The 16306-nt window shown below is 37.7% G+C and overlaps 1 protein-coding gene and 1 long non-coding RNA gene across 2 annotated transcripts; one reads left to right on the forward strand and one right to left on the reverse strand.

The window, feature by feature from the left end:
• The first annotated feature begins 1810 nt into the window (after positions 1 to 1810).
• On the forward strand, positions 1811 to 4594 carry LOC114321851 (BURP domain-containing protein BNM2A). The gene is made up of 2 exons (XM_028269078.2): positions 1811 to 2828; positions 3564 to 4594. The coding sequence occupies exons 1-2, from the start codon at positions 2775 to 2777 to the stop codon at positions 4440 to 4442; spliced, it is 933 nt and encodes a 310-aa protein (XP_028124879.2). The 5' UTR covers positions 1811 to 2774; the 3' UTR covers positions 4443 to 4594.
• Positions 4595 to 5665: 1071 nt separating this feature from the next.
• LOC114321852 (uncharacterized) lies at positions 5666 to 6776 on the reverse strand. The gene is made up of 2 exons (XR_003650444.2): positions 6427 to 6776; positions 5666 to 6308 (listed from the first exon to the last, which is right to left on the reverse strand). It is a non-coding gene; the product is annotated as an uncharacterized LOC114321852 (long non-coding RNA).
• Positions 6777 to 16306: the final 9530 nt, after the last annotated feature.

Raw genomic sequence — 16306 nt, forward strand, 5'->3', positions numbered from 1 at the left:
TCATGATGACTTGCCAGTATTCTCCTTGGTCTTTTCTTGCGTCAACACTGCCAGCAACAAGCTGCTCAATAAAGAAACAGAGAAAGAGTTACAACTTATTTGATATTTGTGATTAAAATGGTAATTTCTTTTATAAATACTCAAAATTGTATCGGACTTAATGAGATCTTTATGAAGTTTGGGATGCTAAGGTAAAATTATTTAGATTTCAAAGAGGCTAAAATATATAAGATTATATGGCCTTGTTTGGGAAAGGCTAAAAATTGGCTTTTTGGACAAAAATTCACAAAAAGATAAAATAGGCTAAAATAGCCAATAAGACAAAATGTCACATCAAACCCATAACCATTTCGTTTTTTCTTTCACAAATATCACATCCAACTTCAAAAAAATCCAACCAGCTTCCCAAACACAAAAAGTTTAGCCTACTAAAATTGTCAAAAACTAAAATAGTCTACTAAAATAACTAACTCCCCAAACAAGGCCATATTGTTGATAGTTCTTAAACCCTTGGGGTTTGGAGGTTTCACCTAATATTCAGATTAACGCACAATTATACAACAAAACCAACCCTTCAAACCCAAAAAGTGAAATTTCACACTCAAACTGTGAAATTTTAAAGCTTTTAAAATTTCAGTGTTAAAATTGTGAAATTCCATAATGGATTTGTACACAGACACATGGTTCTAATCTTAGGGACGGACTTATATAATTGAAAAATATTTTTAACTAATACTAATACAATAAGGGCGGTTTTCGACACCTCGAAAGCTGGTTGTTTCCAACCGTCCCTTCGGTCCATCCTATATATTATGTACTACTTTGCCCTAGGGGAATGCTTATCCTTACCAAGACCAATGAGAAGAGAATGAAGAAAGCACAAGCTGATCCCATGTCTTCAATCTCTAATAAGAATTGCTGTCGAGTCCTTCTCTAAATTCTGCATGGTGGCTCTATGACCACTTGCTATTTATAAAGATTGAATAAGAAATATAATAAAACCATAAGCTATGTATGAAGCACAAACACATACAGATACAGTAATTTCAAAAAAAATGGAGACATATCGGGGGACAAGGCAAATTATTATTATTTTTATTATATATATTTGCTATGTAGATTAATATTTTGTTACCAAATAATTAAAATTAACAAAAACTAATATCAATTCAATATATATATATATATATATATAAATCACTACATTTAAACAAATTAATAAATTATCAATATTTGAACATGCATGTCCCCGCCATGTCTCCTGCGCACACACAAAAATAAATTAAATTAAATGGACACACCATTTGGCATGTGTGTCCCTATTGTATCCCTATCATGTCCCTTCCGTGTCCCCTACAAAAAAATAATAAAATTAAGGGGACACACTATTTAGCGTGTTCCGTACGTGTCTCCGGCATGTTCCCATGTGTGACACCGCTACAGTGCCTATTTTGAAGTGTTCATACTTCATGGACCATAAGATTCATTTTGGAGAGGAAAAAAAAACATATATAAGATTCAGTTAATGATAATAATGGATAATGATGCATTGTGATTGATGAATTAGATGTCTCTCTATGTTTATGATTATTATAATATTGAGCTCTCTTTATCAGCAATAATTAGCTAGAATCCAAGAGAAAAAAAAGTTGTTTTAGTGTGGATTCGATATCTTATCTTATCTATTTTTTGGTGACATGTCGATTTCAAGATTAATTTTGGAATATGACAAGAGTATGGGCCATGGATAATCAATCATCAAAGACAGTGTCTGCTTCAATTGGCAATATTCATCTTCAAACCAGGAAATGCTTCTGCTTTGAACTTGGTTTTTCAAATTAAAGTCCAGATTTATGTGGAAATTTATCCCAACTATTTTTGAGATGTTTTGAACTTATGCACTGTTTTTTTTAGCAGAAAACACTTTCTATGTGAAATATTTTTCAAAAAACGTCTTCCACATAAAATGATTTTTGTGATTAGTTGCAGCCTTGAAACTGATGAGCTGGTGGTAGTGGTGGCAGTAGGTGGTAGTGTTAAGACTCTTGTTCAGAAAATATTTTGCACATTAGAAAAAAAAAAATCTTTTTTCTACCTTAGAAAAAAAACTTATTTTTTCATTACCATGGAAAATATTTTTTGTTTACTTTAATTTTTTTTTTGTTGTACTGAGGTCTCATTTGGGAAAAAACTATTTTAGTAATTTTTTAGTTTTTTAGCTAAAATGTGAGGTAAAAAAAATTAATGTGTTTGGAATAACTTTTTGATTTTTTACGAAAAGATGTACAAAAAGTAAAGAGAAAAGGGAACCTTTGATTTTTTTGTATAAGTTATAGACTTCATGATTTTTTTAGTAATTTTTTGACTATTAAGCTAAAACCGTTACATGCCAAAGGAGGCCTGAATGTCGGAAAATATGTAAAACATTTTTCTACTAAAAAGAGAGACATAAACAGAAACAGAAAGGGACAGAAAAAGGAAAAATGCATTATATATATACTAATTTTCAGATAACATGTTCTCAAATGTAGTAAGAAAATGAAAGGATAAAGAAATCAGGATAATGGATTTATAAAAGTATTTTCTAATTTTTAAATTTTTTCTTCAATAATCAAGAAGATCTCCTTGGATTTTATAATAAAAACAATCTCCTCGATGGAGACGTCCTTTTGCGAATTGGATCTGCATGCTTTATCCATATTGAATTAGCTGACTTCCTAATACTCTGTTTGTAGAAGAAGAAACTGAGAAGAGCTTAAGGGAAAGAAGAAAAGATGGCCATTGGATACACTTCTTGGAGCGTCTTGCTTTATCTACTTCTTGTGATGGTAATATCTAAGCTATAGATGTCTACTTCTTGTGCAGTAGTAGTATCATGTAGTAGTTGTTGTTAACTCCATTTTTTTTTTTCATTTTTTTTTTTAATCTTTTACACTGTCAGTTCCAAGCCCCGGATAAGGAAGAAGGTTGTGTGTTAAGTAGCCTGATAGCATGTAAAAATTCTCATAAAACCCTTGTGAACATAAATCCTAATAAAAATATGTGAGTATGGTTTGACGAGGTAATTGTTGCTGTTGTTGTTGTGGTCGTTGTCGTCATCGTTATTTGTGTTCTTGCTCTTGCTCTTCTTGGTGTTTTGGTCGAAATTTTCATGTGACAGTTGGGATTCCTTTTGCCTTCATGAAAGGAAATGATAATAGTAGTGGTAGTTGTTGTTGCTGTTCAATCCGTAGTATTTCATCTTTTATACCAAGCCTGGATAAGGAGGGTTGTGTGTTTCGTAGCTGGACAACAAGTAAAATTCCAGTCAGATCTTTTATGAACGTAATCTTGATATGAAGATGCATGTATGATTTGGTTTAGTAGTTGCTATTTCTGTTGTTGGAGGGATTTCAGAACACATGGAAGTTTAAATTATTTCATTACATTAAGAATTTACACTACTTATTTTCAGTTTATCATCAAAGTTTGAAGAAACATTCTAGCATTGGATGTTTTCTTTTCCTCTTTCCATACCATGCTTACGCAGAACTTTAACAAAATGCTAGTTCTTATTTTTGCAGAGCTCTCATGGAATTGGAGCCATGAAGATGATTCCCAAAGATGATCTGGTCGATGATCATCACAATGTGATGAATGCTTTAAAATATCCCATGATTGATAACCAAGACGATCATGCTCATGCTCATAATGAGATACATACAGATCATATTCATGATCATTCAGCATCACACATGGATCACATAGACCCTTCACTAATTGTGTTCTTCTTTTTGGAAGACCTAAAGGTAGGAAAAAGAATTCCCATTTACTTCCCAAAGAGAGACCCTTCTTCCTCTCCTCATTTCCTACCCAAAGAGGAATCCGATTCCATTCCTTTCTCACTAGAACAACTTCCAAATCTTCTTCGAATCTTTTCCTTCCCTCAAGGCTCTCCACAAGCCCAAGCCATGGAAAGCACACTTAGACAATGCGAGGTCAAACCCATCAAAGGAGAGTCAAAAACATGTGCCACATCATTAGAATCCATGCTTGATTTCGTACGTGCCATGCTCGGATTAGAGAGCGAATTCAAAGTTGTATCAACTATCCACTTCACAGAATCAACCACCATTCTTCAAAATTACACTATCCTAGAAGATCCTCTAGAAATTTCTGGTCCCAAGATGGTGGCATGTCATACCATGCCTTACCCATATGCGATTTTCTATTGTCATTACCAAGAGAGCGAAAGCAAGGTCTTTAAAGTCTTTTTGGGGGGTGAAAATGGAGACAGGCTTGAAGCGGTTGCTGTTTGTCACATGGATACCTCTCAGTGGAGCCCTGGTCATGTGTCCTTTCAAGTACTGGGAATTGAGCCAGGGTCCTCCCCGGTTTGCCATTTCTTCCCATCTGATAATCTTGTGTGGATTGCATCATCTACTTTAATTAGTTATATGTAGTTTGCATGTAATCACTGAGATCCTTGCACTTTGATTTACAATCTTACTTGTGTGCATGTCCAGTGAAACGAATATCGTGTTATGCAAGTGTTTTATGATTTAAGAATGTCTGTAATAAAATAATTGGGACCAAAGACCGCTATTTCTGCTTCTATCTTTCTATTTTGTTGCAGTTTCTTATACTAATTAGTCTTATTCAGTTGGTTCAAGTGTTCTAAGGTAGTTCTAAATCATATGGGCATGTTTGGTTGTATTTTCATTTTTTGTATGTGTACTCATTTTCTGAAAAACTGTTTTTGATTTTTATTTTTGTTGAAAACAACTCAATTTTGACATTTTGCACACAAAAAACAAAGTAATGGGCGTTTATGAACTTTTTATGTTAACGACAACATAAAAACAACTCGCTTTTAACTTTTTTTAAATATTTTTAGACATCTTTTGAAATCGTCACTTACGGTTATGCTGTGTTTTAGACCTCAATTTGGAGCTTGCAATTCCCCTAATTGTTGGCAAATGAGGAAGACTGATTCATATTCTTCTGGTTATGAGTTTTCAGAAGAAGGCCGAGTCTCGAAGTAAGTTGTCATTTGAAGACTAAAAGAACCAACTCAACAATTTCAAAAAAGACAGATGAAAACCAATTAGGGGAATTGCGTGTGATCACGAAAAAGAAAAAAACTGAAAATAGGAAATATGATTTGCGCATGATCAAACCCATAAGTTGCTCTACCTGTCACATTGTTGCTGCAAGTATTCCCTCATGACTGGTTCGAAGATTAATTTCCCAACATAATCAATCTGATTATTGGACTAAATGTAAGTTAAAAATGATGTTTTGATGGTATAGGACTTCACTTTCCACACGAGTGTAGACAAAATTTAATGGTTATATAGTCATCCATTTGAGTTGAATATTCCTATATCTAGGCAGAACCATATTCCAAAACGCCTTTTTTTTTTATTATACTAATAGATTGATAATAGCTAGCGTGGTGCTTATGCTGACAGGTTCTTGTATACATAGACTGGTTGGCCTTTTGCTTTGTTAATGCCGATATAGTGTGATATATATTCACATCCATAAAAAATAGTTTGGTTGCTAATTAATTGCTATTTTTGTAAAACGTTGTCGCCTATCTCTTTCTTTCTCTCTACGTGCACACACGCAGATGCTCAAACATAGGGATAAGATAAGAGGGGTGAAAAACAATGAAATCGTATTGTTGCCTCAAAACTTTTTTCTGATATTTTCTCGTTAAATCTCTACAAACATCATTTTTTAAACTACAATGAATATCAAAAGCAACAATCTTAACCGCCTCTTCGCATACAGGGGCAAAACTGCTTATATCTGACCCTTTCCAGACCCTATAGTGGCGCGAGGTTCATGTACTGGGCTGCCCCTGTGAAAAATATTTTCCATTGGCAATTCTCACTAGCTTTCAACAGATACCATTATGGACACACAGTTTAAACAAGACTAAAATGAAGCATTCTTAGGTGTCTATTCTAAGCTAGTTAACAATACAAAAAATGCATATATATATGATCTTTCTGCGCTTGATTATACTCGGGAAACTTTATCTGGGGCTTGACAGGTTTAACAGATGATTGAATCATCTCTCCTTGATCTGAATCAATTTCATGTCCCTGCTTCAAGTCCTCCTTGACGATGTGGCTGTGATAAAGTATATGATTAGGCCTAGTATCGAAAGCCTTGTTGAAGTGTTCCATGTTTATGGTCTCAGACGAAGATGAATCTCCATGGACAAGTTCTTCAATCGCTTTAGGTATGGGCTCGCCTTTCATCATGCTCTTCCAATAGTCTGCTCGATCGTTCCTCGCATTGCTGTAATTGACAAACTGACAAGGAAGAAGAGTGAGTTCATATGTCACACATGAATGTACAATCTTTAGAAAATAAATGGTAAGACGATTTACATGTGTACATAAATTAAATTGTTTAGGAATGTTTGTTTACCAAGAAAAGCAACAAAAGGAGGAAGAAGGCAGATGGAGTTCTCATGTCTGCACTTGATGGAAAAGTAAAATTTGAGGTTACAACTTTATTTTCTTGATTCCTAGACCTCTGACTTGGTATTTATAGACTATTTCAATGGGAGTTACAAAACACGAAAGATAAAAAAACTCACTTGAAAACTCAAAGCAAACAGAGGTACAAAATCTACACTACTGTTCTGAGTATCTTTTAGATACATAGCATCTCTGTATTAGTACAAAACTAAATTATTGAGAGAGAGATTGAGAGAGAGAGAGAGAGAGAGAGAGAGAGAGAGAGAGAATGGTTTGATTCCATTAGGGGTGGAATCTGGGCAAACATGTGATGCTTACTCATTTTATTCTTGGTAGAAGTGGCAGATAACTTTGACCCAATTTCACCTGTTCTAGATGACTACTTCACCTTGGCATGAACATTTTAGAAAGAAATGTAGTGTACACCAATCAAAGGGCAGCTGATTAAAATAATGGTTAATTACACGAAAACCCCTCTCAACTATTAATAAATATTACTTTACCCCTCCTTTATAAATTTATACATATTGACACCCTTTTAACTTTGAAAACCTTACAAATACATTCCTTTTGTTGGCTCCATCCACTACCCACATGGTAAGGAGCCCACCATCCACATGGTGTGGGTGGCACCATTTGGTAAAAGAAGCTGGTGGAGGCCAACACCAACTCACTAAAGGAAGATAGTGAGGGTGGCGCCACCTTGGCCAATTATGGCTATCTCTTCACCTACTCCTCCTCTCTTGGTTATAAATTGAGATGAGTGAGGAGGGGTTGTATATCATCAGAAATTGGAGAGTGAGAGCTGTGAGTTGAGTGAGTTTCATCTCCTCCTCTGTATTTGTATTTTTGCTCCATTTTAGTGAAAATTCTCATTTCTGTCCGTGGATATAGGCATTGGGCCGAACTACGTAAATATTGTGTTCTCTGTGTGTGTGAGATATTTTTCTTGGTGTGTTTGATCCTAACAAAGTGGTATCAGAGCCAAGTTGTACGTTTTTCGGAAAAACAGAGTGTTGTTTCGAAACTGCCCAGAAATCGTGTTGCTCGAAATCAGATTTTGAGCATACTAGGAGCAAGGGCTCGACGAGAGGAGTCCAGAAATATAAAGCAGACACCCAACGGAGGCCGGACGCGCCATCACGCGCCCCTGGAAGTTGGCGCGTGAGTCCCAGTCTCGCCACGCACTCACACGCGCCGTGCAGGCACCCGGCGCGTGATCCCAATCTCACCCACGCGCCCCACGCGCGGTTCAAGGAGGACGACGACTGAGGGAACAGCGCGTGCCATACACGCGCCATCAACACGCGCGCCACGTCATCTCGCCACGTCATCACCACGTGGCACAGTTGTCAGCCAGGGGCTGCCACGTGGTCGCCACGTCATCGTCCAATCATCGCCACGTGGCAGACACGTCATCGCCGCGTGGCAGACACGTCCTCGCCACGTCATCACTCTGAAGAAAATCCGATGCGACGCGGCTATGGTGCAGCCGCAGATCTGAGGCGTACAAAATGTTTTGGCTAGATCGAAGCCATTTGGAGTCCGTTTTTGGTGATCCAATAGTGGTTTCCGACTATTTGGAGTATTCCGGACACATCCGTATGGTCAGATTTTGCAAATAAGTTTTCAAAAATTTGCAATTTTTTGGCAATCCGAAGTGCTTTTCCGGCTAATTTGAGCAGTCCGGACTTCACAGCAAAGCCTGTTTTTCAAACAGAGATCTTTTTTGTATGATGGAGGAACCAACGTCGACTTCAGGTTCCATGATAAAGTTAAATGCTTCCAATTATGCCATTTGGAAGCCCAGAATGGAAGATGTCTTGTATTGTCGAGATTTGTTTGACCCCATTGAGCTTAATGGAGTTAAACCACCAACGGAAAAAGACGAAGACTGGAAGCGGAAGAACCGAAAGACCATTGGCCAGATCAGACAATGGATTGATCACAGTGTCTTCCACCATGTCGCCCAGGAGACTGATGCCTATGCTCTCTGGACAAAGTTAGAAGGCATGTACCAATCGAAGACTGCTCGGAACAAAGCCCTCCTGATGAGAAGACTTGTGAATTTGAAGTTGAAAGGTGGTATCTCTGTTGCTGAACATACCAGTGAGTTTCAAAATTTGGTGAACCAACTAACAATTGTCAAAATGGAGTTAGATGATGAGATGCAGGCCCTATTGCTGCTCAGTTCTTTGCCAGACAGTTGGGAGACATTGGTGGTGTCTCTCAGCAACTCTGCCCCAGAAGGGAAACTGACCATGAGCATGGTTATAGATGCTTTATTTAGTGAAGAGGCAAGAAAGAAAGAAATGGGTGGAGATCAATCCCATGCCCTCGTCACAGAAAATAAAAGCAGAGGTAGAGGCAGAGGCAGGGGCAGGGGAAGAAGCAAAAGTAGAGGACACAGCCGAGGAAGATCTCAAGAAAGAGGGAAATCCAGAGAAGGTACGAGCCGGCCAAAGTTCAAATGTTACCATTGTGGCCAGGAGGGTCACATAAAGAAGTATTGCTATGCCTTGAAGGGAGAACAACAACAAGGCAATAGACAGCCAAAGACCGAAGATGGGACCACTGTAGTTTCTGTCTCAGAGGATATTGCATTATTCTCTGTTGAAGAAGAAGAATGCCTCCATATGTCAGACAACGACACCGAGTGGGTGGTAGATACAGCAGCTTCCTACCACGCTACATCCCAGAAGGAGTTCTTCAGTACGTACCAAGCTGGAGATTTTGGTACAGTGAAAATGGGTAACTCCAGTTTTTCAAAAATTGTGGGAATTGGTGATGTTCATATCCAAACCAAAGTTGGGTGCACGATGGTGTTGAAAGATGTCAGGCATGTTCCCGATTTACGCCTGAATCTTCTTTCAGGGATAGCCTTAGATCGACAAGGCTATGAGAACTACTTTGGCAAAGGCATATAGAAGTTGAAAAAGGGATCTCTCGTGGTAGCCAAAGGACAGGTAATTGGCACACTATACAAGACTCATGTGGAGGTGAATTCAAATAGCCTCAACGCAGCAGAAGATGAAGCGTCACCAAATTTGTGGCACAAAAGGCTGGGTCACATGAGTGAGAAAGGGTTACAGATTTTGGCAAAGAAGTCACTTATTCCCTTTGCCAAAGATGCAAAATTAAATCCTTGTGACAACTGCTTGTTTGGGAAGCATCATAGAGTCGCTTTCCATTCATCATCCAGAAGACAATCAGAGTTGTTGAGCAGAGTATACTCTGATGTTTGCGGTCCCATTGAAGTGGAATCTTTGGGTGGTAGAAAATACTTTCTAACGTTCATAGATGATGCATCACGGAAGGTATGGGTTTATGTCTTAAAGACCAAAGCTGAGGTGTTCCAGCATTTTCAGGCATTCCATGCTATGGTGGAAAGGGAGACTGGAAAGAAGCTGAAATGTCTCCGAACAGACAATGGAGGCGAGTACACGTCAAAGGAATTTAAAGCCTACTGTGCTACTCACGGCATCCGACATGAGAAAACTGTTCCTGGAACCCCACAACACAATGGTGTAGCCGAGAGAATGAACCGAACCATTGTGGAGAAGGTCAGATGTATGCTTAAAATGGCAAAGCTACCAAAGCCATTTTGGGGAGAAGCTGTTCGTGTTGCTTGCTATTTGATCAACAGATCGCCATCAGTTCCATTGAATTTTCAGATTCCAGAAGAAGTATGGTCTGGAAGGGAGATCTCTTACTCTCACTTGAGAGTGTTTGGGTGCAAAGCATTTGCACATGTATCCAAGGAGCACAGACAGAAGCTGGATGACAAAGCCACTCCATGCATCTTTATTGGCTATGGAGATGAAGAATTTGGATACAGATTGTGGGATCCGAAACACAAAAAGGTCATTCGAAGCCGAGATGTGGTGTTTCAAGAAGGCCAGACCTTTGAAGACTTTGGGCAACCAGCCAAACCCAAAGTTGATGATGTTTCAGAAATTATTCCAAACCCTGTACCATCACAGCATGCCACTGATGAAGAAGAGTTACCGTAGCATGCAGTCAATGATGTAGAGTTGCAGGATGGATTTCTAGAAGAAGAAGATCCAGAAGCAGAGGGTGTTGAGCAGGGGGAGCCACAACCCCCTCTACCAGAGACTGTTGGTCCACAATTACAAAGATCAACAAGAGAATTTAAGCCGTCAACCAAATACCCTACTTCTGAGTATATTTTGCTTACCGATGAGGGGGAGCCAGAAAGTTTTCAAGAAGCTCAAAATCATAAGGAGAAGAGTAGCTGGCAGCAAGCTATGCAAGAAGAGATGCAATCCTTGCAGAAGAATCAGACTTATGATTTGGTGAAACTTCCCCAGGGTCGAAAAGCATTGCAGAACAAATGGGTGTTCAAGTTGAAGAAAGATGGCAGGCAGCGGAAAGCTAGTCAAGTATAAGGCTCGATTGGTTGTCAAAGGTTTTGGGCAGAAGAAAGGTATTGATTTTGATGAAATCTTCTCGCCAGTTGTGAAAATGACATCCATTCGAGTAGTTTTGGGACTAGCAGCTAGTTTGAATTTGGAACTTGAACAAATGGATGTGAAGACAGCATTTCTCCATGGTGATCTGAAGGAAGAAATTTACATGGAGCAGCCAGAAGGTTTTGAAGTCAAAGGGAAAGAAAACTTAGTCTGCAGATTAAAGAAAAGTCTCTACGGCCTCAAACAAGCGCCGAGACAGTGGTACAAGAAGTTTGACTCATTCATGGTAGGTCATGAGTACAAGAGAACTGCTGCAGACCAGTGTGTTTATGTCAGGACATTTCCCGGTGGAAACTTTATCATACTTCTGCTCTATGTTGATGACATGTTGATCGTTGGACAAAATGCCACAATAATCAGATCACTGAAGAAGGAGTTATTACAGTCCTTTGACATGAAGGACCTAGGCCCTGCACAGCAAATTTTGGGCATGAATATTGTGCGTGACAGGAAAGCCAAGAAGTTGTGGCTGTCACAGGAGAAGTACGTTGAACGAGTGATTGAGAAGTTCAACATGAAAGATGCCAAGCCAGTCAGTACTCCGCTGGCTAATCATTTCAAGCTAAGCAAGAATTCTTGTCCCTCCTCTACGAAGGAAAGACAAGAGATGGAGGCGATTCCCTACTCATCCGCTGTAGGGAGTTTGATGTATGCAATGGTGTCCACCCGACCAGATATTGCTCATGCGGTTGGAGTTGTAAGCAGATTCCTTTCCAATCCAGGAAAAGAGCATTGGGAAGCAGTCAAGTGGATTCTGAGGTACCTCAAGGGTACAGCAAAAATGTGTTTGTGCTTTAGAGATGCTAAACCAGTCTTGGAAGGCTATACTGATTCAGATATGGCAGGCGATCTTGATGGTAGGAAATCTACATCAAGATTGCTGTTCACTTACACAGGGGGAGTTGTGTCTTGGCAGTCCAAGCTGCAGAAGTGTGTTGCTTTATCCACAACCGAGGCAGAGTATATTGCCGCAGCGGAAGCCGGGAAAGAAATGTTATGGTTGAAACGGTTTCTCCAAGAGTTGGGATTAAAGCAAGAAAAGTTCACGGTACATTGTGATAGTCAGAGTGCCATAGACCTGAGCAAGAATTCGATGTACCATTCTCGCACAAAGCACATTGATGTTCAGTATCATTGGATACGCGAAGTGATGGACAAGCAGTTATTAGAACTGATCAAGATCCACACAGATAAGAATCCAGCTGACATGCTTACAAAGGTGGTCTCGAGAGACAAACTGGAAGTTTGCAAGCATCTGAGCGGGATGGACTTCAAGTGAGAAGTCAGTTGTCCATGTGGGCGTGGAGGGGGAGAATTGTTGGCTTCATCCACTACCCACATGGTAAGGAGCCCACCATCCACATGGTGTGGGTGGCACCATGTGGTAAAAGAAGCTGGTGGAGGCCAACACCAACTCACTAAAGGAAGATAGTGAGGGTGGCACCACCTTGGCCAATTATGGCTATCTCTTCACCTACTCCTCCTCTCTTGGTTATAAATTGAGATGAGTGAGGAGGGGTTGTATATCATCAGAAATTGGAGAGTGAGAGCTGTGAGTTGAGTGAGTTTCATCTCCTCCTCTGTATTTGTATTTTTGCTCCATTTTAGTGAAAATTCTCATTTCTGTCCGTGGATGTAGGCATTGGGCCGAATCACGTAAATATTGTGTTCTCTGTGTGTGTGAGATATTTTTCTGGGTGTGTTTGATCCTAACACCTTTTGGAGGTGATTTGGGTGATTTGAAAGGGATGAAAGTGCTACATTTTCATGATTGAATGAATGGGTCAAAATGTATGGATTTATAGATGAGGGGTAGTGATATTACCTAATTGTTAAGGGGTGTTAGTGTAATTAACCCTTAAAATAAACTAGTAATAAAGTCAACTCTTGAAGAGACCCCCATTTTGAGGTCTATCTGTCCTTGTATTCAGAATGCAAGGCATCTGGGGATGATGATGAGCTTTAAGGACTTCCTCTCATAATGTTATTTTTTTAAAATGACAGCATATGCTAGATGTTGCTCATGTCCGTGATCATGTTGAGAAATTCAGTAACGAGATAACAATCTTGTTCAGTAGCATATCAAAGTTTTATATTTTTTGTTCAAAGCAGAGCAAGAACATAATGCATTCACTATTAGAACATTCATGTAGTCAAGTCCTTAACCACCCGACATATGAGGAGGGTAGTCAAGTCCTTAACCACCCGGACAACCAATTAGCTTAGTAGCATTTCAATTAAGCAACGGCACGTGGCACCAATAGGTTGGAAGACTTTTATGCTTTTAACTTATAAAAAAAATTATAACTTCATCTCTAATCTAGAGAGTTGACTCCCATTTATGATCACATATTGTAAGTTTTTTTTATTTTTTATTTTTAGAGGATATGTATGTGGCACCTCAATTGTTGATTCCGGAACTTTTTTCAAACTTACTATATATATGGGGGTAGGTTTGTTATGGTCCTATATTATTTATATTGTTAGATCATTCATGTAGTCAAAATGATTGAATTCTATAACCTAATCAAGAAATAATTAATTGCACTTCCTAGATGAATCTATTGGTAAATGTCAACCAATCAAGGCATGGAAGAAGTATGTCTGACCAATCTACAGTTGAATACCATCTGACTAGCAAGTGGGTATGCAAAATATATATATATATATATATACAAATAAAGAGTACTCTAGCAGTGGGAGGGGACAAAATATGTATAATTTTTTCTTGTTTAAAAAAAAAAAAGTGGCTGTTATTCCTTCATGGACAGTATCTGTCTGTTGCAATGAAGTTTTTGTCTCTGAAGAATCAAAGTTTTGTAAACCTTTTGGTTTGTACCTGTAGAAGTGTCCAGAACATGATCATCAAAGTGCCTTAAATTTTTGAAAAATAGAATTTTAATTATGCGCTAGAAGACAGAATATGTAACCTTACAGCCTGTACTGTTCTATTAGATTGCAAGTTACAAGAAATGTTTGACTTAAAAAGATGTATAAGTCATAGCCAAAAAAAAAAGAAAAAAATTGAAATCGGGGATATATATTTTACAAATTTTTAGTTCATTTATATAGTTTTTTGTATGTCATGGTGAGTCCCATCAAATTTTAAATATAATGAACACATATAATAATGTAGATAAACATAAGATCTGAAATAAAATCATAAAATACATTTGGTGACAAATATTATTTTTTTAATTTTATTTGTTGTCTAGAGTTATCTTCCCAATTTTCATGTGCTTATTCAATCATTTTGTACACAGGATTATTAATATAGCTTTGTCAACTTTCAAAACCAGAAAAATGATTAGCTTTTGACTTCTTAAAATTGGATTTGTATAATGAGCTAGGCTACCAAATTCAAATAGAAGAAGCTTTTTCAAGATTAGTGTGCATGAAAGGGACTAAAGTTGAAAAAAAAAAAGGATATAGTAAAAGCTGCATTAGTTTGTGCCACATATGGAGAGCTATGTCATCCTTAGGTTTCGGTGTTTGACTTCTTAGCAATAGATTTTATCAATGACCTAAGCTACAATTTTCAATAGGAGAAAATTATTTACATGAAAGAGACTTAAGTAATGGGGAAATTTATTGAAAAGTCTTATTTTTGGAAATTTTTGTATCATTTGGTCTCACGTTTTAAATGATTGATTGATGAGTGTTTATTAGGTGTAGTGTGTGATCAGTAAGTCTTTTTTCAAACATGGATGAGTATTGGTTAGACAAATATACCTTCACTAGTTAATTGGAGAATTTTTTTTTTTTTTTTGGAATGTGTGACACATGGTGTGATACTCTAATGTGGCAGGTATTAATATGACACTCTAACAATGGGACAACGTGGCAGATATGATGTCACATTCTAAAATTTTTACTCATCCTTAGTATGCTTTTTTCAAATGTGATAACGTGATAGGTATGATATGACATTTCAAAAAAAATAAAAACTCTTTAGTATACTTTTTTCAAATATAACAACGTGGAGGGTATGTTGTGACACTCTAAAAAAATTAAAAACTTCTTAGTATACTTTTCCTAAACGTGATATGTAACACTCCAACGTAGTGGACCCAATTTGATTGAATTACTGCGTGTCTTCACGTTACGTGCCAAAAAAAATTAGTAAGAAATTCACGTCCTACACTGCGCGTGTTAAAAACAATCAAACTTTAAAGAGCTACTAGTGTGCTTTTCGAACAACATGACACACAAACACCTCACCACCTTCCACATACATAAAAACTCCTTAGTGCACTTTTTCTAAGCATGACATATGACACTTTAACGCGGCGGACCCAATTTGATTGAATTATTATGTGTCTTCACGTCACGCGCAAAAAAAAAAAAAAATTAGTAAGGAATTCACGTTCCACACTACGCGTGTTAAAAATAACCAAACTTTAAAAAGCTACTAGTGCACTTTTCGAACAACATGACACACAAACACCCCACCACCTTCCCCATACATAACCACGCCACCTGTCCCCCAACTGTACTAACAATGGTAAAACAGTCAGCAAATAATTTAAGGGACTACTTAATCACCAAAAAAAGGATTTACAAGTTTACAAAACAGGATTTATTGGTCAATTCCGCTAAGTAATAAGAGAAGGAAAAAAAAAAATTAAATTAACTAAGGAAAGAGAATACCAAAATATGCATTAGTTTGCGGTATATACGGAGAGTTTTGTTTGGCGATAAATTATTTAGTGGTTCATATGCAGTAGATAGTTCTTCACATCATTCAGCAAATGCTACATAACCCTATGTAGATGACCCTCACTATTAGGCCCACAAAGTGATACGACCACTGTGAAGATGTTGAAATGTCTATTTGTGATTAGTATAGCGCGATGTACCATGCTCTAGAACACCAAATTAATTTTTGGGTTAGGCTCTGTTACTTGGTAAGAGCAACATAACAAATTTTGGTCTCACACTGTATCAATCATTTTTAATTAAAGAATTTGTTGTGATAATGTTATCGTACTTGATGTATTTGTGGGCAAAATGACCACCAAAATTTATATATATATATATATATAAAATATGGATACTAAACTAATCATAGAACTAACTTTAAAACAAGATGCATAGGGTTCGTTAGGGAAGTAGGTTGGCTTTTTGATTATTTTAGCCTGGAGTTAAAAAGTTTCATTTGGGAAGGATTTTTTTGACTTTTTGTGAGAGAAAAAATATAATGATGACGAGTTGGATGTAATATTTTGCCTTATTAGGCTAAAGACGGGAGCTTCTATTTACACACACAATATACACTTTCTACACATCCCTCCTCACTACACTTTTTACACACTCCCTTCATTAAGTGTGTGT

This window comes from Camellia sinensis, chromosome 2, assembly GCF_055761805.1.
Source record: "Camellia sinensis isolate YWXY chromosome 2, ASM5576180v1, whole genome shotgun sequence".
In the NCBI taxonomy this organism is placed as follows: domain Eukaryota; kingdom Viridiplantae; phylum Streptophyta; class Magnoliopsida; order Ericales; family Theaceae; genus Camellia; species Camellia sinensis.